The sequence below is a fragment of the Ambystoma mexicanum genome, chromosome 3p, assembly GCF_040938575.1.
Source record: "Ambystoma mexicanum isolate Mex_15411 chromosome 3p, UKY_AmexF1_1, whole genome shotgun sequence".
NCBI classification, from domain to species: domain Eukaryota; kingdom Metazoa; phylum Chordata; class Amphibia; order Caudata; family Ambystomatidae; genus Ambystoma; species Ambystoma mexicanum.
Window position 1 is genome coordinate 1,130,544,909 of NC_090925.1, and position 26,916 is coordinate 1,130,571,824.

General features: G+C 43.9%; 1 protein-coding gene across 2 annotated transcripts in view; it reads left to right on the top strand.

Moving 5' to 3' along the window:
- Nucleotides 1–26,916, top strand: part of LOC138581301 (organic cation/carnitine transporter 2-like) — a 747,170-nt gene that overhangs the window by 144,336 nt on the left and 575,918 nt on the right. For both annotated transcript variants that reach the window (XM_069652516.1, XM_069652515.1), the window contains exon 2: nt 5,844–5,947. In XM_069652516.1, the coding sequence (XP_069508617.1) occupies nt 5,844–5,947 (104 nt within the window). The remainder of the gene's footprint in view (nt 1–5,843; nt 5,948–26,916) is intronic.

Consider the following 26,916-nt stretch of genomic DNA (forward strand, 5'->3'; position numbering starts at 1 on the left):
CACATGTGCCCGCCCGCCTCTCCTGAGAGGCTGCTCCCTCTTCCCGCAGCCATCCTTCCTGTAGTCTTCTACGGCTCAAAATCTGAAGATGGCTGCCAGGGGCAGAGCTTGGACCCTGCCACCTCATTGGTTAGGGCCATAAGGACCAAAGTATGGTGGAGGGACTACACAAGTGAATGGCTCATAGGCCATAAGGGGCAATCTACAAATCTACATTGTATTTCTATGGAAATAATGTATATATATTTCATTTTTAAATGATTATTTAAATCACTGAGGATCCAAGTCTGACAACGGGGAATATTGAAGCATGTGAATCTATGAAAGATACCAATGCTGGAGAAATACAGTTACAGGTAAGTAACTAAAACACTGTACCATCAGCCTTCCAGATCCATGACTCAGGAAGCCTACAGAGGCTGTTACCAGTCCCAGGCGGCAGAAGACAACGTCGTCATCGCCCGCAGAGCAGGACGCCAGTGCCAAAGCAAACCTGAACAAACCAGGAAGTCTGTCCCCCAGCCGTGCAACCCAGTTGGGGGCCGACTGACAAGGTTTGTCAGCGAGTGGGAAAAGATCACCACTGACAGATGGGTGCTGGATGCTCTAGCCCAAGGACAAACCCTGGAGCTTCAGCGCAAGTGGCAATACTTGTGTTTAGGCGCGTTATAAATGCCATATCATATCGTATCTCTCCGGTGGCCTGTCAGTAGCCGCACATCCCTCAGTTCTTGGAGGAGGTGCGGGCCATGTTGCGAAAAGGGGCGATAGAGCTAGTTCCCTGGTGACTCCGGGACTTCAGAGTCTATTCCAGATACTTTTTGGTCAGAAAGAAGACCGGGGGCTAGAGGCTCATTCTAGACCTGCGACAAATACCTCAAGTCCCAGAAATTCAGGATGGTCCCGTTGTAGCATGTGCTTGGCCAACTGGAAAAAGGAGACTCCTTAACGTCCCTAGACCTGGAGGACGCCTACTTCCACGTCCCCATTCACAAGAAACAATGGAGGTTTCTATGCTTCGTGGTGCAGGGGCAGCACTACTAGTTCAAGGCCCAACCCATCCACTTAAAGTTGGCCCCAAGAATGTTCATGAAGTGCCTGGCACCAGCGGCGGCCCATCTGTGTCCATGGGGTTATGCACGTATACCCGTAGCTTGACGACTGGCTCATTTGGGCCCGCTCACGAGAGTTGGCCATCGGACACAAAGAGACTGCTGTCCAGCTGCTGACGGATCTGGGATTCTCCATCAACTATACAAAGTCCTGCTTGACACCATCACAGAACGTGCTGTTCCTAGGAGCCAGACTCAATACGGTATCCTGTCTGGAGTCACCCTTGGACTAGGGTCCATCTAAGGGAAGGCGCAGTGGCTTTTGACGGTGAAGACCACGACAGAGCGAACCATCAAGTCGTTGCTCGGCATGTCGTTGTCTTGGATCTACCTTATCCGGCTCTGCAGGTTACAGATGCGACCTCTTCAGGAGTTCCTGGATGCTCGCTGGATACAGGTGTCTGGAAGCTTCCCGGACAAGATCCCGTACAATGTGGAGTTCCATTGGGTGATAAGTTGGTGGGGCATCTGCTCCAACATTGCCCAGGGCACAGGGTTTCAAAACCCCCCATACCAGGAGACGGTCAACATGGTTACCTGGAACGCTTGGGAGCCGACACCGGGTGTCTGCACGCCAGAGGCCTTTGGCTGCTGGAGAAGGATCTCCATATAAACATCCTGGACCTACCAGCAGTGTTCTGGGTCCCCAAGTCATTCCTTCCGTGTAAAGGGCAATGTGGTGAGGATCTTCATGGACAACACCACCACAATGATCTACATCAGGAAACGGGGGCACTCGATCCCCAGCGCTTTCCAAGGAGGCGTAGGACTTGTGGTGCTGGGCCATCGGACAAGAGATTTTCCTCATTCCTCTTCACCTAGTGGGAGTCAAGAACACCATTGCAGACTCTCTCAGCGGGGAACTGCGCTCTTGCCACGAGTGGGAACTTTGGCAGGACCAGGTGGACCTCATCTTTGTCAAGTGGTGCAGGCCCCAGAACAATCTGTTTGCGACGGCAGCGAACTCCAAATGCCAGAAGTTTGCCAGCAGATTCCACCAACCGAGGAGCCTGGGGGACGCATTCTCCTTCCCATGGCAAGGCCTGTTTCTGTATGCGTTTCCTCCATTGCCTCTCCTGCTGTAGGTCATCCACACACTCAGACAATGCCAATGCAGGATGATTCTCACCCCCCGGCGTGGCTGAGGCAGATTTGGTACCAGGACCATCTCAGCCTGTCAGCGTTGCGCCTGGTCAAGCTACCAGTGGTTCTGGATCTTCTCACCAGAGAAGGCGGTGCAATCCTTCACCACAACCCAGGTTGGATCCTGCAGCCTAGAGTTTGGAGGATGAGTAGCCTGTGGACTGTAGGGAGGTCCTCCCCAGGGCCATGGTGTCTTCAACTTTGAAGTGCTACGGTTACAAGTGGAAGCGCTTCACTACGTGGTGCCGGTCTCAGAAGATTACCCCTATGAGGACTGGCGCACACCTCTATCAAGGTACATCTGGCGGCAATCTCCTGCTACACCAGGTCTCCAGGAAGATCTTCACTTTAGTCTCATCGACTCGTCAAGGAGTTTCAATCTTTTCTGCCGGTGAAGGCCCCTTGCCAGGCGTGGGAACGCAACATGGTGCAGATGGGGCTCATGGGGGGGCCCACTTCGAGCCTGTGCATCAGGCCCCTCTCAAGTTCCTCTCGTGGAAAACCGCTTTCTTTGTGGCCATCACCTCTCCAAGGAGCGTAGGTGAGATTCAGGCCCTGTCCTGCAAACAGCCATACCTGACTTTCCACGATTTGAGGATGGTGCTGCGGATGCACCCCTCTTTTATGCCAAAGGTTCTGTTGCAATTCCACCTCAATGAGCCTTCGGTGTTACCTGTTTTTCCTGAAGCCTTTGTCACCGGCTGAAAGGGCCTTGCACTCGCTGGACGTTGCTCGTGCCCTGAAGTTCTGTATGACACGCACAAAGGGTTTTCAGAAGACTTATCAACTGTTCGTGAACTTTGGTCCTGTGAACCATGGGAAGGCCTTGTCCAAGGCTTCCATCTCATGGTGGCTCTCCGGCTGCATCACGCACTGTCATCAGTTGGCGAACCGACAGCTGCCCGAGCGTCGGAGAGCCCACTCCCCCTGAGAGATCGCTGTGACAATGGCATTCCTGCCTGGTGCACCCCTGCTGGGTATCTGCTGGGCATCTACGTGGAGGTCCACGCACACCTTCATGAGATTCGACTGCGTCGACAGGGATTCCAGGGAGGAGTCCCGAATCGGCCAAGCAGTGCTACGCAACCTGTTCACTTGAGGTGAGTCTGTTCCGGAGGTAAGAGTTGATTGCTTGTGTTGAGCCTTTCCACTTCCTGTGGTTGTGTAATGTTGTACTGCTATGTATTGTTATTCATGAGCATGTGAATCCATGCCAGACCCCATGCTGTAGAAGGAACAAGTTACTTACCTGTAACTATTGTTCTCCAGCATGAGGCTGGAGTGGATTCACATGCGAACCCTCCCTCTAACCCCTCTGCGGCTCTTCTTGGTCATACTGCCACTTTACATGCTTACCAAATCTGAAGATGGCTGCCAGAGGAGTGGTTTAGGGAGAGGTCTGTCGTTGGATAGGGGCAGCGTGACCCAGAGGACAGTGATTGGTTTAAAGGAGAAATACAGTTTGTAAGTGAAAGTCAAACCTGTTTTTTTCTTTTACTGAGGATTCCCAGCCTGATGACGGGGAATATTCATGAGCATGTGAATCCATGCCAGACCCCTGCTGGAGAACAATGGTTACAGGTAAGTAATGTGCTCCTTATCAGCCCTTTTTGTTTACTTCTGTTTTGCCTACACACTCTCAGAATCTCATACTTGGAGTACAGGGAAGAGGACATGATTTAGGAGTATGTAGAAGTTACTCATTGTACTGACTACTACAATTCCACAGTTCCCTCCCTTCTTAAAGTCTATCCGCTTCCCTCGCCAAAAATGTTTCTCAACATTTTACTTATGGAAATTACGGGTAAAGCAATGCATTTTTGCCACAAAAATGCTTATAGCATTTTTAACATTACTTTACAGAGAAGGGGGCCACTGTCCTTCAAATGGCTGAGAGGATGTGGATAGAAGCCCAGATGATGCAGGGGAGGTAGAAACATGAACTAGGGATGAAGACAGTAGAGCCTGATATAGGAACGGAATAGTGGGGGAAGCGCTAAATTTAGGATGATGGGGGTAAGAGGTAGGTATTGTGGGGGTAGAGAGGTAGGGGGAGGAGAACAGAGAGATGTGATGGTGTAGAATGCTATAAAAGTGGTTCACCAGAAAGGAGGGGGCAAGAGGTTGGATGTAAATGGTGATGGAGTGGGATTAGGAGAGAGAGAGAGAGACAGAGACAGAGGGAGAGAACAAGGAAGCGCAAGGGGCACAAGAGGTGGCAAGTAGGTGAGCCGTGGATGATCTTAGGGAGCGAGGGGCTGACTAAGGAGTGCGATGAGACAAGTAGGCTGGGGCAAGTCTGTGTATAGTCTTGGACATTGTGGGAATTAGTAAATTCTTTGCCCTTTGTCTTGTAGATTACTAGTCTAACTGACGATGGGCAGGGGAGGTAGAGATGGAGCTGGGAAGGTTGAAAAGTGTATGGAGAGCAAAGTAGATTACTTTGCTGAGAGGTGAAAACGCATAGTTGTGAAGGCCATACTGGAAACTGGCAGAGTAGTCTGATCAAGAGAGTATTACAGAGGAGATGATGTGCTTAGCAGCGTTGAAGGGGATGGGGGAAGATGTCTTATTTTCCTATTTCCCTATTCTCATAGTCTATTAATAGATCATTTAGAAAAGGACTAGCATGGGGAGAAGAGGGAGCGTGTGAATTAGGTGAAATAGGGCATGGTTGGAATAAGCTTTCACATGCTCTAGCCCCAAGCCTGGTGGCCCGGATTTCCCATTAGTATGGGGGTAAAAGGGAATGCACACTAGGAGTTTAGTAATCACTATGTTGGCTAACTTATTTGCTTCCAACCTGATGTTCTTGTTTTGTTTTTGTTTTCCGTAGCTCTGTATGCAATGTTATATAGAAGCTTTAGCTATCTGCTAATCAACAATATTTATGTTGTCAGATTTTAGTTAACAGCTGGAGCAAGCTAAAAGGAGCACTCTATATTCATGCTGCCGGTTAGCCACGTCTCCTCCTTTAAAAATTCTAATTTAGTCTGCAAAGGACATTGCTTCTGTATGTGCTGGATTTGATGTTCATGCATTCCTTGAAATGTCCTCTAAATATCCATTGCTGGTGATACTGTCTCAGCATTTCTTTAAGATTTCCAGGGATTCTCAGTTAATATGTATCGGTACAAGGGCTATGAATCAATGAAACGTAGAATGACAGAACTCCCTCCTGTCTGCAGTTGGTTATACTCAGTAGTGCAATATGCAGGGATGGACCAATCTGCAGCTTTCTTACATTTTGAAAGACTTATTTATTGAGAGGCCATGTATACCTCTAAATAGGTTTTGAATCCTGACCGAATAAAGCAGTTATTCTAAACACCTGACTAAAAACATTTAAAATGACTTAAATGTTTAGTTTACCCATGGGCTTTCCTTTAGAGAGTCACAACTTTAACATGTCCGCCACCAACGTGTTAAATTAGGTTTCTATTTACAAATGTACCCATTAAGTGATGAGCAATTTTTTAAAATTGTAAATGCAATTGTAGTTGTACTTTTTTAAACCCTTTTATGGAGCAGCATATTTTGTGTAATACGATGTTAAGGACTATTCTACTATTTTCTTCTTTTTTGCAGTGGAACCTGGTTTGTGAAAATGACTGGAAAGGGCCATTAACCTCCTCCTTATTTTTTGTGGGTGTGCTCATTGGGTCTTTCGTTTCTGGACAGATGTCTGACAGGTATGTTGCATACATAGTGTATACTGTTTTATTAACCTATACAATAATTTGATTTTTCATATCAAAGTGAAGGCACCACACACAAAATACCAAAATCACACCCAACATCGATGAAAAGTATAAACCATTAAATACTGGGAAATTCATTGTGCACAGTATGGGCCTGATTCATGGAAGTGTTTTATAATGGCGCAATCCCATCGGAAAGCGTTCCATGAATCAGGCCCTATGTTTTGAATTGTGACACTTATATATCATCTTTAGTTATAGGATTTTATCTTTAAGCCCCGTGCATGAAAACATGTTTCATCTAGTGACTTTGCAATATTTTCTTTGCTAGATACAAGATAATACTTTTAACCATTGTCAAAAAAAGTTGCAACACACTAAATACCAAGTTACATTTGTAAATGAGCAGAGGGAAATGTTTGTCCTTACACCAATATGATAGCGCGGATGTCGAGGCAAATGCAAGACAGCTCTCCTGTAAAAAAATTACTCCAAAAGCATTTCCAACAGAACAAACCATGTCTGCAAGCTGCACAGATAGAACACTTGCCTAACATAGAAAAGGAATTGACCACAATTGGAGGCCAGGGCCCCTATTGGGCTTAGAGTGCATGGAAATGGTTTCTTTTTTTTAAATTATTATTATTACTTGTTTTAATTGAAAACCAATTTTTACAAGAATCAAAAATTTCGCCTTTTCTCGGATCCGATAAAACTTTAAAAGAAATTCAAGATCCTCCAGAGGGGGTGGGTAGTTGAATGAGATGGCCGTATGATCATAGAATGTGACCGATAGAAGGTTGATTGGCACACTCTCCAGCTCTAAGTCGCATGTAGTTCTCTCCTTACAGCTAAACAATTCGAGGATTCTCCCACCCCCGATCCTTGTGCAGTCTTTCTTCTTAACTTTCAATCTGGTCTCATGGCATCTAATTTCAAGCTCTTGAAAAATTTGGTGACTGCGATTACCCATGTTGTTCGTTCGCCACTCATGAGACAAGACCAGGTCAAAAAGAATGTGGTTAAAATAAACTTTTCTTTGCTGCTCAAGTGCTTGACAATTGAACAGTAGATGTCTTAAATCTTCAATCGAATCCTTGTTTTGACAAAACCGACAACATTTTTCAGCTAGTTTGCTCCTCATGGCTACTACCTCCTTAGTCATTATTAAATTCAATCTTATTCTCAGAAAGTGTTCCCTTAGATTTTTGTTAGGGAATTTTTGGATGTAATTTGGAGGTTGATTGATTTTATTTATTATCCGGGGTATATTCTTTGTCAATTTGTTTCTGTTAGCCTGGTCTTGCGTTGATATCCAATCCTGGATAAGTAGTTTTATTTTTATTTTTGTTGGATTGTTCAAAAGATCCTCCTCTGTGCAACCAATTTGGCCCAATCTCGTTTGAATGCCCGTGACCCATCTAGTCATAATCTTAAGACTGGTTTCCTGAAGTTCTTTGTTAATTAGGCCGAATATGTCGGGCTTTCTGTGTCGATTATCTTCCGGTAGAGCATGATTCTATTGCAAGCAACTATTGATGAGATATATTGAAGGCTTAGCTCCCTCCGAATCGATGCTATCGGGGTTGATTGCGGCAATAGCAAAACCCTCCGCCAAAACTTTCCTTCCAACTTATCCCATAGGGTTTCCGGGAGATTTGGCATGGCTTCAACGCCATATGTTAGGCTTGGTATGATCTTGGCCTTATAGAATTTCAGGACCGGTATAAAGGAGAATCTTCTATATTTCCTATTGACGGCTTTAGTCTGTGCAATCAGGGCTTTCAATTTTTCTTGGAGGGTGTCTTGCATCGTTTTTTTTCTTTGAGAGTTCAAAAGACATTATCTTAGTTTTGGAGTTGTTTATTTCCAAATCGTTCGCTTTAATGAACAAGGCCAAATTGTCCAATTTTCTTTGGAGGCCTATTTGAGTTTGATCAATGATGATAATGTCGTCTGCATAAATTAATCGGGGTAAGTGTTCACCCCCGAAGGTTGGAGGGAAAGCTGGAACTTCAGATTCACTGCCCTTATAATCGGCAATGTATGCGTTATATAACACAGGTACCAGAGGGCAGCCTTGCTTGACTCCCGGGTAATTTCAATAGGTTTTGTTAATTGGCCAGCTCTGCTAAGGCGTACTTGAATAGTTGTTTCAGAATATAATGCTCTGATTTGCACCAGCAGTTGTGGTGGGCATTTCCAAGAAATAAGTTTGTTCCAAAGTTTGGACCGGTTGACCTGGTGAAATGCCTGAACGAGGTCTATGAATCCCATAAATACTCTTGGTTTGCCTTCCAAAACTTTGTTCTTCAATATACTCAATAACAGAATATTTGCTGTTGTTCCTACAGATTTAACAAATCCGGACTGCAGAGGATCATTGATGTTATTGTTATTGGTCCAAGTTTGAAATTGATCCAATAAACAGGAGGCAAAGATCTTTCCGATTGTGTCAAGTAGTGCAATTGGGTGGTAGTGTTTTGGATTGTCCCTTGCTCCCTTCTTGAATATTGGGACAATATTTGCGCTTTTTCATGACACTGGGATTGATCTAGTCCGCTGACATTTTTTAAACACATTGGAGATGAATGTCGACCAGGCATCCGCATGCTTTTTCAGGTCGAAATTGGTCACCCCATCAGGGCTGGGAGCTCTCGAGTGGTTTAATTTTCTTATTTTGGCTAGTATTTGGGCCGGATTATGTGGAATGACTGATGGCTCAGAAGATTCTTCCAGCGTCTGTATGGAGAAGGTGTTCCTTGCCTGGTACTACTGTTTAAAGTGGTTGATTCATTTTGCTTCTCCCACGCTGTTCTGTAGGACTTCGTTTGATGATCTTGTAGCAGTTTTTACTAGGGTCCAGAAAGTAGTTGTTTTTCTCCCGTAGATGGCCCTCAGCATTTCTTCAGAGTCAGTCTGGTACATTTTCTTTCTATGGTTTCTCGCCCAGACTTCTTTTTCAGCATTAATAGCCTCTGCTTTTATGCTGGGTGATGTTGTTTTTTTTGCCTGTCTCTTTAGTTTGCGCATCTGTCTACGCTTTTTGACTAAATCTTGATCGTATGTGTGAATTGTAGATCTTGTACAATTTGCTGATTCCGTCCGGTTTCTTGAAAGCCATGAGGAGTGGGCGATAGTCTATTGATTTATTAGTTGTGGCAGTATTGGAGTATTGTTTGATTATTTGTGCAATCCCTGCTTCTGTTATCTTAAGGCGCATTGCACTACAATCAGCCTCTATTCATATTGGATTGTCTCAACTGGTGGTTTAGGAGAAATCCACTTCATCTGCAGCATGTTGTGATCACTATGGATAGTTCTTACTACGTTGAAAGATTTTATTTCTGCAAATAGATTGCGCGAAACGTAGATGTGATCTGTTGTTCCTGTGTGGTTTTCTCTTTCCCAGGTTGGAATCCTTTTTATTGCTGTTTGAAACAGCAGATGGAGATTGTGCAGGTCATTGGTTTTCATGAGGGACTTCCATAATCTGGCCCTTGCTGAGGGCTCTGTATGTTGTCGGTTGGTTGTTTTTTGGTTGCCAACTCCTTCGTAAGTTATATTTAGGTCACCGCCAATCGGAATATGATCAATGTCATGGTTTTTGGACATCGTTTCAATGACGTTTTCGAAGGTCGTGAAGGAACTCGTTGTTAGTGATGGCATTTGGGTTCCAGTAGATATTTATCAAAAGCATCTTCCTTTTTGTCATTTCTGACTTCGCAGTGTGACAGTTCCATAGAACTAAGGATGCTTGTATAAAGTTTGTTGATGTTAATGCTGAAATGAAATGGAACCCACTGCTTGAACGAAAAGCTGTTAATATACCAGACATTGGGCGGTCTTTGACGCCTCTGTATGCTGGGGTGAAGTGAATTTCAAAGCCGTTTAGAGAGGGTTTGTCTAGGAGCCACGTTTTTTGTAACATTATTACATCGTGAAGTCCCAAATTTATATCACTTTCTTTAGTCAAGTGACCAAAGCCTCTAGTGTTCCACGAAATAATAGATAGGTTTTCCGTTGGGCATACTTTCGAAGGTTCGCATGGTCGATTTTCTCTTATATGTTTTGGTAATTGCTAAACATTTTTATTGTTTAGAGCTGGTGCGATCCAAGACCATGTTTCCACACTCTTACCTCTGTTGGCTTCCTGGTGAGTTGAACTTTTGATTTTGTTCAAAGTCAATTTCTGGTCGAAGCTGATTTTCATCGTTGGAATTGGGCCTTTCGGAAATCGATCTGAGTCTTTGCAGTCGTTTGGTGAATCGCAATCACTGGTAGTCCAGTGGCGAGTCCTTGGGATTCTCCTGTTCTGGGGGGTTCATGTTTTGATCTTTCCCAGTTGGTTTCTGTTTTTGACTGGTTGGTACTTTTTCTTGATGTTCCGTTTATTATGTCACTTACCGGGTGACTCCTGGAGGCCAGATGGGAGATGGATTCCCTGAGAGGCGAGCATCTTCTACCTCCTTGCCAAGATGCATTGTCTCGGTGGTGCGAGCTGTGAGTTGGTCTGTCCAAGTATCTATAAGCGTGAGGACGTTCATGGGTCCTTGGCTTCATGTCGTCCAGTGTGTAGCCCCAATCATATAGATCATCTGCTGCCTGTCTCATCCAGTCTTTTACTGTGGAGGATTCGATGAACAGGAAAGCTGAGTCGTTGCGCCCATCTATTCCTAGCTCGCCGATTTTTAAATCACTTGATCTTAGTCGTTTTAAACTCTGTATTCTTGAGAATAAGTCCATCAGAGTTCTTCTGTTAAGTATTCGATTATCCCTTTTGTAAGTCACTCTTTGGATTTTAAAAGATCTTTCGAGAGTTCTCTTTTTCTCCCACTGTGGTGTTTGATTCAAATATCGATCTGAAAATTCCCTATGTTTTGTTGATGAAGGTGTGTTTGTTTCATTTGGTGCTCTTCTTGCTCTGTGGTCATCCAACGCCACAGACCTGTAAATCGGCTTTTTAAGGGTTTCAGTAGCATCGAGGGAATCTTTTTTCCAATATATATTTTTTTTCCATTTTCATTCCTCTCTTTAAGTCTACAGTTGTTCGAAGGAATTGTTAGAGATGCAAGTTCTATGGCCTTGTGGCTTTCTTTCAGTATTTTATTTGTTTGATTTTTTTTCTTTTGTCTTCAAGGGTCAGGAACACCAGAGCCAAAGATTCCTTTGTGACTTTCTTTTTTTCCTGTGATGTTGGCTCTCTATCATCACTTGTTCCTGTCACTGCTTTCCTTTTCCCCCCTTCTGACTGTGGTTGATTCAGTTCCGTGTCATCTTCTAGGTGTATACTCATATTCAATAAGTCCACTGGATCATCGGAGGCTATCTTGTCTAATGAGGGCTGAGCGCAGTTTGTCTTGGATTTTGAAACTTTAAGCTGACCCTTGGATGTATGTGAAGCGTTTGATTTTTGTATATTCAAGAAGACCACTCTTCGCTTGTTTGTTTTTGGTGGTTTCTCTGATCGATGATTGTCCATGCTGGCATTTTGCTTTGGATCACACAAAGTCGGAAATTGTTTGTGCCTTTTTAAAAAATATTCCTAAGGATGCCACCTCGTCCAGCTGTTTCTTCGACTTGCTATTCACTTGAGGGGATCTGTCTATGACTACTTCTGAGCTAAGGAGTTATTCTGGGATATACATCCATTTGTTATTAAAGCTCTCTTAGATAAGTTCTTTGTTGCAGTATTTGGTTTGCAACCTGGCCCTGAGGGCAGTGAATCTGCAGTTGCTACAGTCTTTTCAGCTGTTTGTACTTTTTGAGTTCCAACTCCCGCAGTCAAGTCAATAAGGCAATTTTCTGCGTCTGGGATTAAAATAACAGGTTCATTTAGACATTCATTTGTTTGAGTTCCCTGTGAAGAAGAGCAATTAGCACCTGCATGGTTGGAAATGTTTTGATTAATTTTGTGAGGTGGGTGCTGAGAATATTTGCAGAAGGTTTCAATTGTCTGATTCTTTGTGTTTGGTGCTTCTATGCTCTTTGCCAATATGTAGCCTTCCAACAGAGACATTTTTGAGGTCATTGCCGCAGCGATATTTGTATGGTCCTTTAAAGTTTCCGATATTCCCCCATACCATTTGCAGAAGGGGGCCATTGCGATAGAAATTGCGGACATAATCGTTAGTAAATTGGGCTTTTTTCCTGAGGAATCTGTAGACTTAGGAGTTTGAAGGTCAGATTGCCTTCTCCTTTGTGGAGAGCACAAGGATGTACGGTCTCTTCTTGGAGTGGCTTCATAAGCGTGCGCTCTGGTCTTCTCCCTCGTTTCTCGTGGCCGTGATCTACTTTCAATTTGAAGTTTACTTGGTGTGATTTGTAGAATATCCAGCAGGCCACCTTTAGATCCAGGGGCCTACAAGGATTCTGGGCATGAGTTTCCTGCAAGTTCCAGAGAGTTTTTGCAGGTAGTATTCATTTGGCTTGGAGAGGCAGTCTCGTTCATAGGTTTGGGACTTTGATGAATAAGAGGTTCATCCAAGTTCCTATCTTCATGCTGCGGAGATGTCAGCTCCGCAAACGAGGGTTCAGTTTGGTTAATTAGCTGACTTTCTGCTCTCTTTGGTGGGGATCTCGGATTGCGATAGTGCCATCTCAAAGCTTTACTTGATGTAATTTTAGATATTGAGGACGTATGGTCCCGAAATTCGTTTAGGGGCTCTTTGACTAACTTTGGTGGTTCCAGTATTGCAGTAGTCACCCAGTGTATTGCTCTCCTCTGAAAAGTGCACGGAACTACCATAAATCACCAGTGCAATTATAGAGCAAATACTTCAACCCAAAAACAGACACAATAATTCACAGCCACGGACACTTTAGAAGATAATCAGCTCTTTACGGCTATTTATTAAAGCTTACAGGTACATAGAAATAGCTCATACAACTCACATGGGCATAGATCACAGAAAACATAAAGAAGTCAAAGAAAGAAATACATCACCGTGGGCGTAGCTTAATGGAACTTCATCTCGCCAGAAGCGGCTGAAAGACCCCGATAACAGCCAGGCCAAGAGCACAACAACCCACAGGAGTGTCGGACCGAAGCGTCCCCCCTCCGACTGAGGTCTTTGTGCTTATCCCCCTGACTGTTTAGGGCTTCCGCATATATGCCCTCCTCAACAAGGGGTGGCAACTTCTCGAACCTTCTGGCAATGCGCTTGCGCATTGATGGGTGACCGTTGGTTGCCATCTGGGTCAACCGACAGTAACCTCAAGGAGCAAAGCACTTCTCTCTCCTAAACGCCCCGGGAAACAATTCCATAACTCATCTCAAAACCTTGGCACAGGCTGAGCAAACCCAAAACAAACTTCCCTATCAGGTACCAGCCGGCACCTGCAAACCCAAAACAAACTTCGCTATCAGGTACCAGCCGGCACCTGCAGATCTTAGCTTTCCCAGTGCCGTGTCCTTGGCTGGGAAGGCCTGCATTCCAAGCTCATCAGAAAACATGTTGTTTCGCAAAGCAAGTGTAGCTTTCCACTGAGGCATGGATAAATATCCATCATGGCTCTGAGTTCCCCCAGAATGCACTGCGCACCAGCGCCATGTTTTAGCTCAACCATCACAATCCACCCTTGGATATTTACTTTCCATAGCCTAGTGGCAAAAGAGACGGTCTTTGAAACCGACGAAATGTTAGAACCAAGTTGGGACAACAACAAGCTATTGTGATAGCTAATATAATACAAATACAAGCGAAAGCATAACGCAGTGTACCTCCAATATCAGAAAATAACCAATCCCATCAATTCCCAGTATGCTCTTGGGACACTTGAGAAAATGAGAACCCTCAAACCTCTAATATGACTTTCAATGAATCTACAGTGGTCACTTAGATTGAAACAACACATCCCTTCAACTGCGTTACAACCTAAATTATGCTTCAGCAATAAGTAATCAACAACAGCTCTGTTTTGCAAAGTAGCTTTTCTAATAACTTTGCTGTCAAGGAGTAACTCTTTTAAAGCTTGAGAAGTATGATTGAGTCCTTTTACTACTAAACATGCTAATTTGATCAAAGACTTGTACCCCACAGCAGCTAAACCCCAAACACCTACTAATGAAAGGGTTAATGCTCAAACCTCAGCTTCTGATAGCCAATGTACATGTGAATCACAGTCAGGAGAATCCCTACAGATGCAAAGGTTGACCTTTTATCTCCAGTTATCACTGAGTGTAAAGGAAATATCATTAGTCCTAATCGAGTCAAAGCACATGTTACCACATGGAAAGAGCCATCCTATTTCAAATTCAACCATCTCTAATTATAGCTCAGACACTTGGCAGCATTACTACAAATCAAAGGCCTTAATCGCACAGTTAACTTTGGTGTGCGCATTCATTTTATCTCAAAATATATTATGCTCCTGCTCGCCCAACCCTGCTGCCCAAACAATTCATGAATCATTTTCCTGGCCACATGCAATGTAATAATTTTGGAAAAGGCAAAACATCAACATCTCTGGTTAACGCAATTCAGTTGGAAGGGCAAAACATTTTGTTTTTTCACACATTAATCTCAAACTGCATTTAAGAATCAGGTTTCAACATGTTGGCATTAAAGTGCTGTTTCACACAGCTGTTTGTGGTGCATGATGTCACAGTCCACAACTCATTGTCCACAGTTCTTTAGGCAAGAAAGGCAAAACATATCAACAAGGTCATTACAACCGTTGACTAAACCATTTGAATGTGCAGCATCAAATGTTTGACAATATACCAAGTCCGCACCGTGACAGTTCAGCAAAAGTTATTACTTTGTTGGACACTTCTCACAGGTTGCCGAACAAATGTTCTCATACGTCACGCACGTTAGCAGCATTGAGTGCGGTGCAGGACAGGTTCAAAGTTGACATAGCATTTCGCAGTGACTCGCTTTCTCTGAGAATGCGTCTGCTTGACTGATCAGTGTCACCCGGCAATTGCACACGTCTACCCCCCAATAATGGCACGCTACTTTCGTGGTTATTTGCCTAGGCAAAATACAAACAGAAAGGTTAACATTTCATCAAAAGGTACACTATCAGTGTTATCCACATTAGGATGTCATCAAAACTTCAATATCAGCGTTGTCCACCCCTTCCTTTAACACCACCCTTCTGCATGTTACTGGGGGCTTATTTGCACTCAACCATACGGGGTGTAACCGCCTACTCACAAACTCATTTGTGCAATGCGATCATAGTTGGTCAATGGTACCTCAGACTGATCTGTGATTTTACAATAGCCATATAATAAGTACCCAGGTCGCACTTCTCAATGGATCAATGTTTTTCTTTGTCACCAACGCGATCACAAATGCCAGGCGTTAACTTGCTTCCAGTGTTTCATGATCTTGATTTAGATTGCCCTGCTGGCATCATTCCATTTTTCATAGGTAAAGTCCTTTAGTCCAATACCGCCTGCAGTTGCACAAGCAGCTTTGTTTATCTTCTCTCCAGTTCTCCATACAGGCAGTGTCTTTCAAGCCTCTGGTTTTCAACTTGTCATTTTCTTAAAGGGTGTTTGCGGATTTCTTGGGCCACTCTTTTGAGAGCGATAGTTTTAGTCAGTTCCTTTATTTGCTTCAACAAATCATTCATTCTTGCACTAAGCCGTGAGGCTTCTGGATCATGGCTAATGTGCAGTGTTCATGTTATACTCCAAAGCCTCGCTCTGCATGTTGTCTCTTGCAAAACGGCTACCTTTGTCAGTTTTCTTTTTCCTGGAACACCATAATGTCTTTGTCAGTTACTCCAGCCCTGGCAATGTAGCTTACATTTTTTCCAGCTATGTATTTTCACTTCTCAAAGCGCCTAGAGGTTTCTTCTCCAGTGCACAGCGCTTTACTTCAGTTCACATCACATGGGGTACTGGGATGCAGCTTGCACAGCAATGTCTCTTGAAATGGGCAGCTGTGTCTTTTCTTAGCCCATTCACAGATGCACAGTTTCCCCAAATGTTCATATGCGCGATGCGCGCCCAGTCTGTCATTTGATACTTGGCAAATTCTTTACTTGCATACATCATCATGTGTAAGGTAGATTGCGCTCTTTTTCATCTTCACTCACAGCAATTATTGCCTTCAGTTCAGTTTCAGCATTCTGTTTTTGCACCCCCCTCCTCAGTTTTTGTGACGGTGTCTCTCACAGGGGATGGAATGCAGGAATGTCATTGTTTATCTTTCACGCAGCAAGCTTATCTCTTTGCTCTATAACTCTTAAACTGTGGCGGCTTCAATGGAAGGCACTCGTTTCAGACAGTTCACCCAGATGAACTCTTTCCTGCACTGTTCCAGCAACTCAGAAAAGCTCCCATATCTGCCAGCTTCGGTGAACACCATTTCACCGAACAGGAGTGCAGCATTTTTCTTTTCTGCCTTCCTTCAACCGTTTTTTTTTTTTCGCGCACCTTGCCCAAGACAGTGCAAGTTATCTCCAAGCCACAAGCTCCGCACAGCAAGAGTCTTATTTTCAAAAGAGGCACATTTTCTTGTCATCAGATTCAACTTCATGTAATTTTGCAAAATGTCTTTTTAGCTTGTTTAAACTGATGTCCCATTTAAAGGCATACATTTTTTTTCTTTTTCCTCGTAACCTTGTAGTTTTGATTCACAAACTCCCTCCAATGCACAATGCGATCTTTCAAAAGAACCCACAGCCCACTAAATCTTTGTGCTCTCTTATCACACACAGATTTTCCATTCTGTTGTACCATTGGCAGAATATAACCACTTATGTCAGTGCATTCAAAACATGTCATGTGTAGTGCAGCTCCCTGCACGTTATCTGCAAAAGCAACCCACACTCTGTATTGCTTGTGGGCCATTAATTTGTCAACAACATTTTCACTATCACAATCAACTTGTCCTTGTCTCGTATAAAACATACATCCCTTAATAAAAACAGTACTTTTGCTTTTAGCAGCAATTCCATGGTATAGCGTGCAAACAGTCAAAATACTCTAGGGGCAATTTAGAAAATGTAAATTGTCTTTTCCCCCCAAACCCTTGCAAACTGGTTCTGCAATTTCAAATCAATACACAAAAATCGAAAATTCAAATGCCATTCACTCACTTTTTTTTTCAAGTGAGCCTCTCACCCATTGTAAACATGGCACAGCAGGCAATTTTAGTGTGTTCCTTAAACATAATGCACCGCCAGCACATGGAATTTATAGTTGCCAAAAACAAGCCCTTTAAGCTTTCAACACCGATGTTACTCTTTCTCCTAAACACGGCTCATTCCCACGTTATCTTCAGGAATGTGAACACTTCAAAAGCATACATTATAAGAAAGGCGCATCCTCGCCTCTTTATATTACAGCCCCCCACTCGCTAGCACACTGGGGCTGAGTTGCAATGTTTAATGTTTAAACACTAGTTCACAATTTGCTTATCAAATACTTGCAATTTTTTCTTTCTCTGCTCTCATGCCAAAATAGAGCAAGCTTTCACTTTGCAACTTTGTCAAGGGAAACCGCATGAAAACATTCTTTCCTAATTGAACATAAATCTTTAATTCATCATTCATCGGAGCACTGTGAACATAGACATTTTTTCCTTTCTGCTCACGGCTTTTCGGCTCCTTGGTTTCATTTCCCAGCAGTAAGTCAGCCACGACTGCTTTACTGAAGGGGAAAGATCTCAACCACACATGTTATCGGCCGCGGCAGGCCCACACAAAAGGTACTGTCTATTGGCTGTCTCAGAGCTGCAGTGAGACGACCAAGGAAAGGTGACAGCCTGCACTGCACTCTCTCACACAATCATCATTTCACAGCAAGGGAAAAGGAAAAAAAAAACAGCTTAACACAGTTCAACACTCACTGCCCAATTAAAACAACCTTTCGCTCGTTCAAACAGATTATTTGGAACAGTTCATCACAAATAACTTGGCTTCAAACAGATTATTTGGAACACTTCATCACAAATATCTCTGCGTTCAGACGGATTCTTTAATATTTGGAGCAATTCATCACAAATATCCCATCCTCTCGTCGCCAAAAATGTATTGCTCTCCTCTGAAAAGTGCACGGAACTACCATAAATCACCAGTGCAATTATAGAGCAAATACTTCAACCCAAAAACAGACACAATAATTCACAGCCACGCACACTTTAGAAGATAATCAGCTCTTTACGGCTATTTATTCAAAGCTTACAGGTACATAGAAATAGCTCATACCACTCACATGGGCATAGATCACAGAAAACATAAAGAAGTCAAAGAAAGAAATACATCACCGTGGGCGTAGCTTAATGGAACTTCATCTCGCCAGAAGCGGCTGAAAGACCCCGATAACAGCCAGGCCAAGAGCACAACAACCCACAGGAGTGTCGGACCGAAGCGTCCCCCCTCCGACTGAGGTCTTTGTGCTTATCCCCCCTGATTGTTGAGGGCTTCCGCATATATGCCCTCCTCAACAAGGGGTGGCAACTTCTCGAACCTTCTGGCAATGCGCTTGCGCATTGATGGGTGACCATTGGTTGCCAGCTGGGTCAACCGACAGTAACCTCAAGGAGCAAAGCACTTCTCTCTCCTAAACGCCCCGGGAAACAATTCCATAACTCATCTCAAAACCTTGGCACAGGCCGAGCAAACCCAAAACAAACTTCGCTATCAGGTACCAGCCGGCAACTGCGGATCTTAGCTTTCCCAGTGCCGTGTCCTTGGCTGGGAAGGCCTGCATTCCAAGCTCATCAGAAAACATGTTGTTTCGCAAAGCAAGTGTAGCTTTCCACTGAGGCATGGATAAATATCCATCATGGCTCTGAGTTCCCCCAGAATGCACTGTGCACCAGCGCCATGTTTTAGCTCAACCATCACACCCAGCCCTTCCAATATTTCAGCGTTAGAAATTTCTCCCGCTGGTTGGCCTCTTTTCTTGAAATAATTAAGAACTGATTTGCAGGATATTTTTTCGGCAGGTCTCTTTTTCTGAGCGCGCCTTTTTCTAAATGCTGTTGCTTTTCCCATCTTGTTGGCATGTAATTTTTTTGTTAGAAAAGCTTATTTTTCTTGAAGTTTGGGTGGAATTTTTTCCGAAGACTTAGTATGCTCAGAGTCCGAGTCAGAGGAGTCTGATGTTTCAGTTTCATATGAGTCCAGGGGCAATTTATCAATTATGTTATTTATGATCTCCCAGGCAATTGTATATGTATCTTGCAGTGTCATAGAGTCCAATTACTCTTTGTGGACATTATCGTGGAGGTCACCAGGGGAAGCTGAAGGTGGGGTGTAGGTATTGTCTCTGGGTATGAAGTCAGTCGGGGCTGTTCGTGGGAGACCATGGACCTCCACCTGCAATACAAGTTTGTTTGCATGAATTGAGCTCGCTTTTTGTTCATCCATATGAAATGGCAGGCCCTCAGAGGGCAGCAAATCTTTCAGGGACGACGGGGTGTGGGCCCACACGTGCCCTGTCATCCATCTATTGACCCCTTACCGTCTTCACCGATGGTTGTAGGCATCAGGGACTGTATGGGCTTAATAGGTCCTTGAGTTTCAAGAAGATAGTGATTTGTTTCCCTAAGGGCTCGGGAGGGGGGGGCTGATTTGGGGGAATGTGGACAAATCCCAACCCTCCCGAGTCCACGTTCACTGTCATGCTATAATCCTCATCCCTCTCTGGAATAAGTAAACAGTCTTGCATTGTAGAGGATGTGTTAACTGGTAACATATTCCAGCACGAGATTGAACGTGCGTGCTTACCTGATTTAGTGGAGGTCAGGAGGAGAGGCACTGGGAATCCACCTCTAGACTCCACTGGAGTACAGGCCAGGGTCACCAGCCGACCGGGGCACCGCAGAGTAGAACTCCTTAATATTGGCCCAGATGTTCGTTCTAATCCGCTTTTCCTGACTCTTCTTTCTGCCATGTGCTGTCACCAGAAAACAGATCCTCCACTCCTCACAGCTCCACAGGTTCGAAACAGGTATAAACGACGCCCTTTTCACCTCGCCGGGCTTCTCACCACAAGAGTGCTGCAGTGAGCCTTTTGGACTCTCTTCAGAGTCACGTGATAAGTCACGTGGCACACGAATACACGGAAGTCCCAGTGTTGAAATTTAAAGGGACAGAGCCCCAAGGTAGTCCGTGATAAATTGCAGCACAATTCCCTTTCTCAAAGCAGAGAAGGAGCAGGGGGGCACAGCAGACACAGCAGCCCAGAAACACAGCTCCACAGGTTCGAAACAGGTATAAACGCCGCCCTTTTCACCTCGCCTGGTTTCTAGTTGCTGAAATATGCGTGACATACTGATGGTGATAAACGGTCATTTTAAGAAAAGTGCTTTTTCAATGTTGGTGCTGCTAGATTCCATGCACCATCCTGTTGTAGTGGATGGGCTCCTTTAAGGTCTTCTTGACCTTAGCAGTGGTACATGGCAGAGGTATAAGAGTGCATCAGCAATTTGGAGAAAGGTCTCACGCGCAAGTCAATACTTGGTCAAAGCCAGGACCTTTTTACAAGTGTTTATGCTATTGGAATCTTTGGTCAGGAAAGAGTAGGTTGCAGCCTCCATCAGCAGCTGGCAGGAGGACGCATGTGGTCTTAAAACCATAGTGCTCCAGGTCTTCATACAATCCTTTCCTATTGCAGGCACGTTGATCTCCTGAAAAGAAACATTAAGTCTGCAAAGGAAACCTGCAGTTTCCCTTGCATCGTATCTAGAAGCAGGTGCATTTATGGCTTAGCTTGTCAAGTGGGCCCTATAAGTATTTGACACCATGTCTCTTCAGTGGTCCTGGCAGAGAGTGGCCAAAGTTCACAGCAGGTTGAGGACTATCAGGAGATTTGTGACCTGTTTGGAGTGAGTGAAGGTAAGGTGCTGGGACTGACAGGGTGGGACCATTTGGCAGTTTGAGCGAGAGAGTGATTGAAGGTAGTTTTGGATGGAGAGCAGGACGGTGTTTGAGAGGAGGGGAGAGAGAAAGTGGAGCGAGAGGCAATTGAGAGGTAGGAGAAAGTAAAGGCAAGATTAGTATGTGCAGGAGAAATCTCAGGACATAGCTAGAGAGTAGAGACCAGAGTAGGGAGAGATGATGGTGGGACCAGGAGACTGTGCATAGAGAGGAGAGAATGTGTAGAGACAGCAGGAGGGATTGAGCGAGTGGTAAAACCAGGAGAGATTGAGTGGAGAGAGAGAGCAAGGGAGATCTGGATCTCCTGAAGAAGGCCAAAGGGAACAGACTACCTGGCAAGTTTACTTAGAAAGTTCCTCAGGGAGTTGGATCCATAATGCTATAGCCTTTAGGCCTCGCTGTAGTAGGGTCAGCCTAGACCATAGGGGTCACCTGGATATTGAGAGAATCTGTACTGTCCCCATGCCTGTTTTGATTAGGGTGGATGGATTACTCCATTCCCCCCGCTCCCCCTCTCCCACCCCTCACATCCCCCTCTAAAGGATGAGGGAAAGAGTACTGGGATCACCCCTAGTCTGCGAATCCCAAATGCCTGTTTTTGTAAGACTATTTTTTATAATAAACACGTGTACCTTTTTCTGGTTGTTTTATGATTTTTTTTGGGAACATTGTCACACCAGTTCTAATGGCTACTGGAAGCTACCTGGAGGACAGTAGCCTAAAGTAGATTCAAGGAAGTGCTCCATTCCCCCTTCTCTCCTCAGATCAAACACTAAAGATTCTTTAAACTAGCATGTGATGCCAGTTCAAATGATCCCTCGTCAACTCATTCTTAAAGTGTATCTACGTGTGAGGTATATGTTGGGGGTGTGTTGGCGGGTAAGCGCACTGTCCACGATGTGTTTATGGTCTTGTTTTTCCGGGCTTCCAAGAGAAAAATGATCTGGTGTGGTGCAATTGGGCTTACACTGGTAACACGTGTGCTTATCTAACTTCCCTCAGCACAGATTTATGACGCAAGATCACTTACTGGTGTGCAAACATTGCCTGTGCAAAGTCTTAAAATTACATTTTGTGTTCCTTTAGAAGTGAAGATCCTACCTGCACTCCGCCATAGACGGAGCATGACTTTCATTTTGTGATTGCTCAAATGTATGAGTTTACATTAACCCGCAGAAACTGTACACTGATCAGAGCACATCATTTGCAATCACACTTCCTACTTCTTCACGCATTTAGATTCTAGAGGTAATGCTGCTACCATGCACTATGAATCAGTACTAATTAAAACGAACTCAGGGGTACAAATCTGAAATGTGAAGTTACTGGCCATCCATAAAAAGTCACTCACGCCATAATTCAATTATCCCTCGCCAATAATTAGTGGCACAGGAACATTTTGATGCAGGACCATGCAACCTTAAAATAAATACCAAGAATAACCAAGGTGCCTTCATGTGCAATTTGATAGACTAAGACTGCAGCGCGCATCTTGGGCTGACCCCTATGAACTGTCATTTACTTTACAACACAGGTACCAGAATAGAAACCAATGTCCGGATTCTTAAACCGTGGGTAACCTTCATTTAGGAAACCAGGCACCTGAATCTTAAAGCTAGGAAGGATGGATGCAGGTTTCAGGTAGTATAGAATGTAGCTTAGCAACCCTTCCAAGATGCCGCTCGGGCCTTCTGGGCTGAAAATCTCAGCACAGAGCCTGCATTCCACTGCGCTCCCAAAGGCATAGCATAACCCACCAGACACTCAGCCCAAAGTAGGGGTATTGGACAAGTGGAGAACATGATGGACTTGCGGTGTCCCTGCTAAACTATTCTCGAAGCGTCCAGGAGCACCCCTAGTATTCATATTGATTGTTATACATTTCTGATAGGTAATGGGGTGCCGGAGAGAAAAAACAACCCTGACGCAAGGTTGCCCAATCAATTAGAAACAGCAGATGTCCACACACGGGTGTTAACATCTGCGGTTTCCAACTTCCTAAAATGGTATCTAGTCATATTATCGGTATATAAAACAGTGAATTCAAAAACAAAGAACAAAATATACCGTTGATAAATTTTTCGTTAGGGAACAATGTTTGGAAGGATAGTTGAGATAGCTCAGCGAGTAGAATCCTTTCTGCAGCAATCTTTGTGTGATCTACAGGTCTCGGGTTCGAATCCCGGCAAGGCCAACTCAGTCTTTCGACCTTCTGAGGTTGATAAATGAGTACCAACTTCGTTTGGATGATATATGTATGTAAATATGTTCTATGTACAGCACTTTGGCGAAAGCGCTACATGAATATACTGATAATGATTTGCTAATGACAAGAAGCTGGGTGGTAGGGGGTGAAATGCCACGAGAACGGGGGCTGGAGGGTGTCCCCTATCGTACATTATACATTTTTACATGTATATTTATAAAGGATGGTTTGGGAATTTATATAACGTGTACCCTTTCCTTGTGTTGTGATGTTATAGAAATCCACTAGATGGCTGCATATGATCTCTTTGTGAGAGGATTTGTTTCCGACAATTGAAGATGGAAAGTAAATAAAAAGAAGAGTGATAACTTTTGCAGCCTTTGAATGACCTATAACCGCAAAAATGTACCATCCAAAGCTTCCTCGCAAAGACCCACAATGCATTAACACGTGCACTGACTCAGGTGAAGAACTGGGCTTTAAAGGTCAGTTCCAAGAATAAACCCACCGTGACCTTGTGCGTGTCATTCAGGGCACATTGACCTTGCATATAGGCCAGGGCCTGTTACATGTGTAGAAAACTGAAATGCCAATCTCTTTATAGGATCTCAGTCGGCCACCTGTCCCTCTTTCCCACCTGGTTGGAAGTTGTGTGCCCCGCAGGTAGTTCTCTAAAGTATCTGTAAAAAATGCAGTCTCTTTAAAAAATGTGTTTGCATGAGGTCAAGGATGGTGGATTAACAAACAGCTCGAGGTTCAATAGGAAGAGTTCAAATAAGCTTATTTTACAACATAAATGGGCGTAAGGCTCGAGGTAGACTGAATTTAAAATTGGGGAATTTTAAAGAGAAACTAGAAGGGAGCAATTTCAGATTGCTTGAGGACCGCAGTCCATCCCTCCATCCTTCCTTGCGTCTTTGCCTCATGGCTGTAAAAGAAGTCATTGTGGTTTTAAGTGTTCCTGACTCTTAATATAGTCGGGTCTATCTCCTGCTGCTATTCTGGTCAGCAGGCTTAGGTTTCTTTAGGTGGTCTGTTGGATTGAATTTAATACTGCAGAAATGATTTTGCCTATAAAATAACAATTTCTCATTTGAAAGCGTTTTCATGAACCTTAATGCGGCCCTATAGGCGCTGCCAACATCCTCTCTCTCTTTTCAAATTGCCTTTCGCTCTTGATTTGTGAGTTAAATATTGTTCATCGGATGTCAAAGATCTAGTGGCTTCTATGGGATCAACAGGGCAGAAAATACAACGTCCTCCCGCCCCCGCATTTACATTTTGTTTTTTTTGACTTAGCACATTAGACGGTGTCTGAAGAGCAAGTAAAATAGTCTCAAGGTAATGCAACAAAGGGTAGTACAATCATATATAAACAAATAGCAGATACTTGATAGTGCTAAAATAAGCCCTTACTGTGCAGTAAATGTGTAGTACAAGCCAGGTGTACGAACATCTCGCGGGGCTAAGGAAGGAAAAACATGACGAGTGATACGAAAAGAATTGGGAAGACGTAATAATATGACAACACACGGCATCTACGGGCGCCAGAGAAAGCGGTGGCAGCAGCAGAATGACAGCTGTATTCCAAGAAGAAATTTGTTGAAGTGGTAACAGTGGAAGTGTCAAAATTAGTACGAGGGTGTTCTGTATGTCGATTTAACCATACTTCTCTAGGAAAGAACCCCATATTGCCTGGAATGTGCACAGTACCCCAACCCCCGTTCTTGTAAACGACCCCTTTCAAACGTCGACAGCCAGTAAATAGTGGAGCCAATCTTCGTTGCTCAAGCACGTGGTTAATTTCCAGGCACGTAGATGTTTTTGCCAGCATGCATCCAATGAACAGCCAAGCCTTCCTTGGCATCACGTATTATATTTTCATCACACATCAACCAGAACTGAATGTAGTCTCTCAGGCACCCCTTTCCAAAACTCATTGGTTTTACGGTAGAACTAGATTAAATGGCTCGAAGTTACCCGGGCTTTCTTACATGCCAACATATATCATCATCGCTCAAGTTCCTCCTATGTGTCCACTGTGGTACAGTAGTTTGACTCGATAAGCCCTTAAACCCCAATCGGGCCATGTCAATCATACTTTGCCACAACACCTTCTCCAGCTTTCCTGTGCTGTGTTTTCTTCAATTTCTCAAGGGCACAACTGTGGCGATGGGCCTTTAATAATCACCCTAACCCAAAACAGGCCCACCACTTAAGAAACGAGTACACGGTTGTACACAAAGCAAGTTTATTGTACAAAAGCTCTGGGGAGCAGTTAGATGGTGTTGCAGGACCAAACGAGCCCGAGGCTCAACAATACAACATCAATTGGCAGCTCATATACCTTTTGGAACAATATGAAATACTCCTAGATACTTTATTACCACCGCCCCCAAATATGATTCTTCATAACCTCTTCAAAGGAATCCTATCTTTTCCCAATTCTTCAATTTTCATTGGCCAGGCTTATCTTCATTATCTTCAGATCATATTCAAAACACACCTCTTCTTGGGATTTGTTGTAGTAGGTCAGGACGTCAGTACATAGTTAAACATTGGTATTGAAAACATAATACCCCTCCACTCTTACATGTAAAATGTACATAATGTATTTACTGTATATAATTTGTTACCTTTCCACCCTTAAAGAATGTAAATAATGTAATTACTGTATACAATTTATGTTACCAACAACCTGTAATATGCAACCTGTAACCAAGTTCTAAGCATTCTTGTTATTCTATGCGCCCAGCTACCCAAGAGTTTTCGGGCGCCCTATAAATAAACAAACAAACAAACATAATTCATTGCTAGTAATAACTGCCCTAATGCCTTTAACTTGAAGTATGATTGCACATGGTCCTGCTGACGTATTTTAGCAAATAGAGGAAGGTCTGCATAAACAGGATTTTCTTCGAACTACAGATTGCGATCTCCATGCCACAGACTCCTGGCGCCTAAAAAAGAGCTTCTAATTTATGAGGCAACATATATCCTCTGATGACCTGGAAAAACACTTAGCCGTTGGACCCTGGCCTCGGGCCTCATGTTTATTACCACCAAACAAATGACTAACCCCCTCTAAAGATTTTAATACAAAGGACAAGATAACATCTGCTCCCTTGCGGGGACTGTAAACCTTGCTCTGTTTGTGCGACCTTCTTACTAGGTAACTCATTTGCTTTTCCGTCAAGAATGTCCCTGCTCCTTAGAATGCACGTGTAACAGCTAACTGTGGTGAAAAGCACCCCATTGTGCGGATTTGTGTTCGTGTTTCATTTGTGGTTTTATTGTATCTTTCTACATGCATGAAGATCTAATATGTATACATTCTAAATGATTATAACACTAAAAATAACATGTAATGAACTCCATTCGATTCATATGGATTTGCAACACTACTGCAGTTTGCTGCCATCTCCCATCATCAATATGGTGTGTGCAATATGAATCCCTCATAATAAAGGGGACCCCCCCTCGACCACCACAACACACCCCTTTAGTTATTACTTTAACAAATCATAATCATCTTCTTGGGGAACATCTCAAAAATCATCTATCACCCCATTCTCAATATGGGCATATTCCTCTGCTTAATCAACCCAACTCTCCCCGCCCACACCATTTCCACAGTCTACCCGCTGCTCCACACAGCATGCCAATTTGCTGGAGGAAACAAAACGGCTTCAGACTTGGACAGGGTTACGATCAGCATGGCCGTGCCAGTTGGTACCTGGGCAGAGCAACAACGTAGGATGAATTAGCAGGAACAAAAATAAGTAAAAAGCAAAAAATAGGCATCAACATCTTCACACCAAGGCTCAACCAGGGAGGTACCCATAAAAATAGTAAATCCATGAGTTTTTGGTGATCCCAGCCTCAGTTTCCATGATCACTTTCA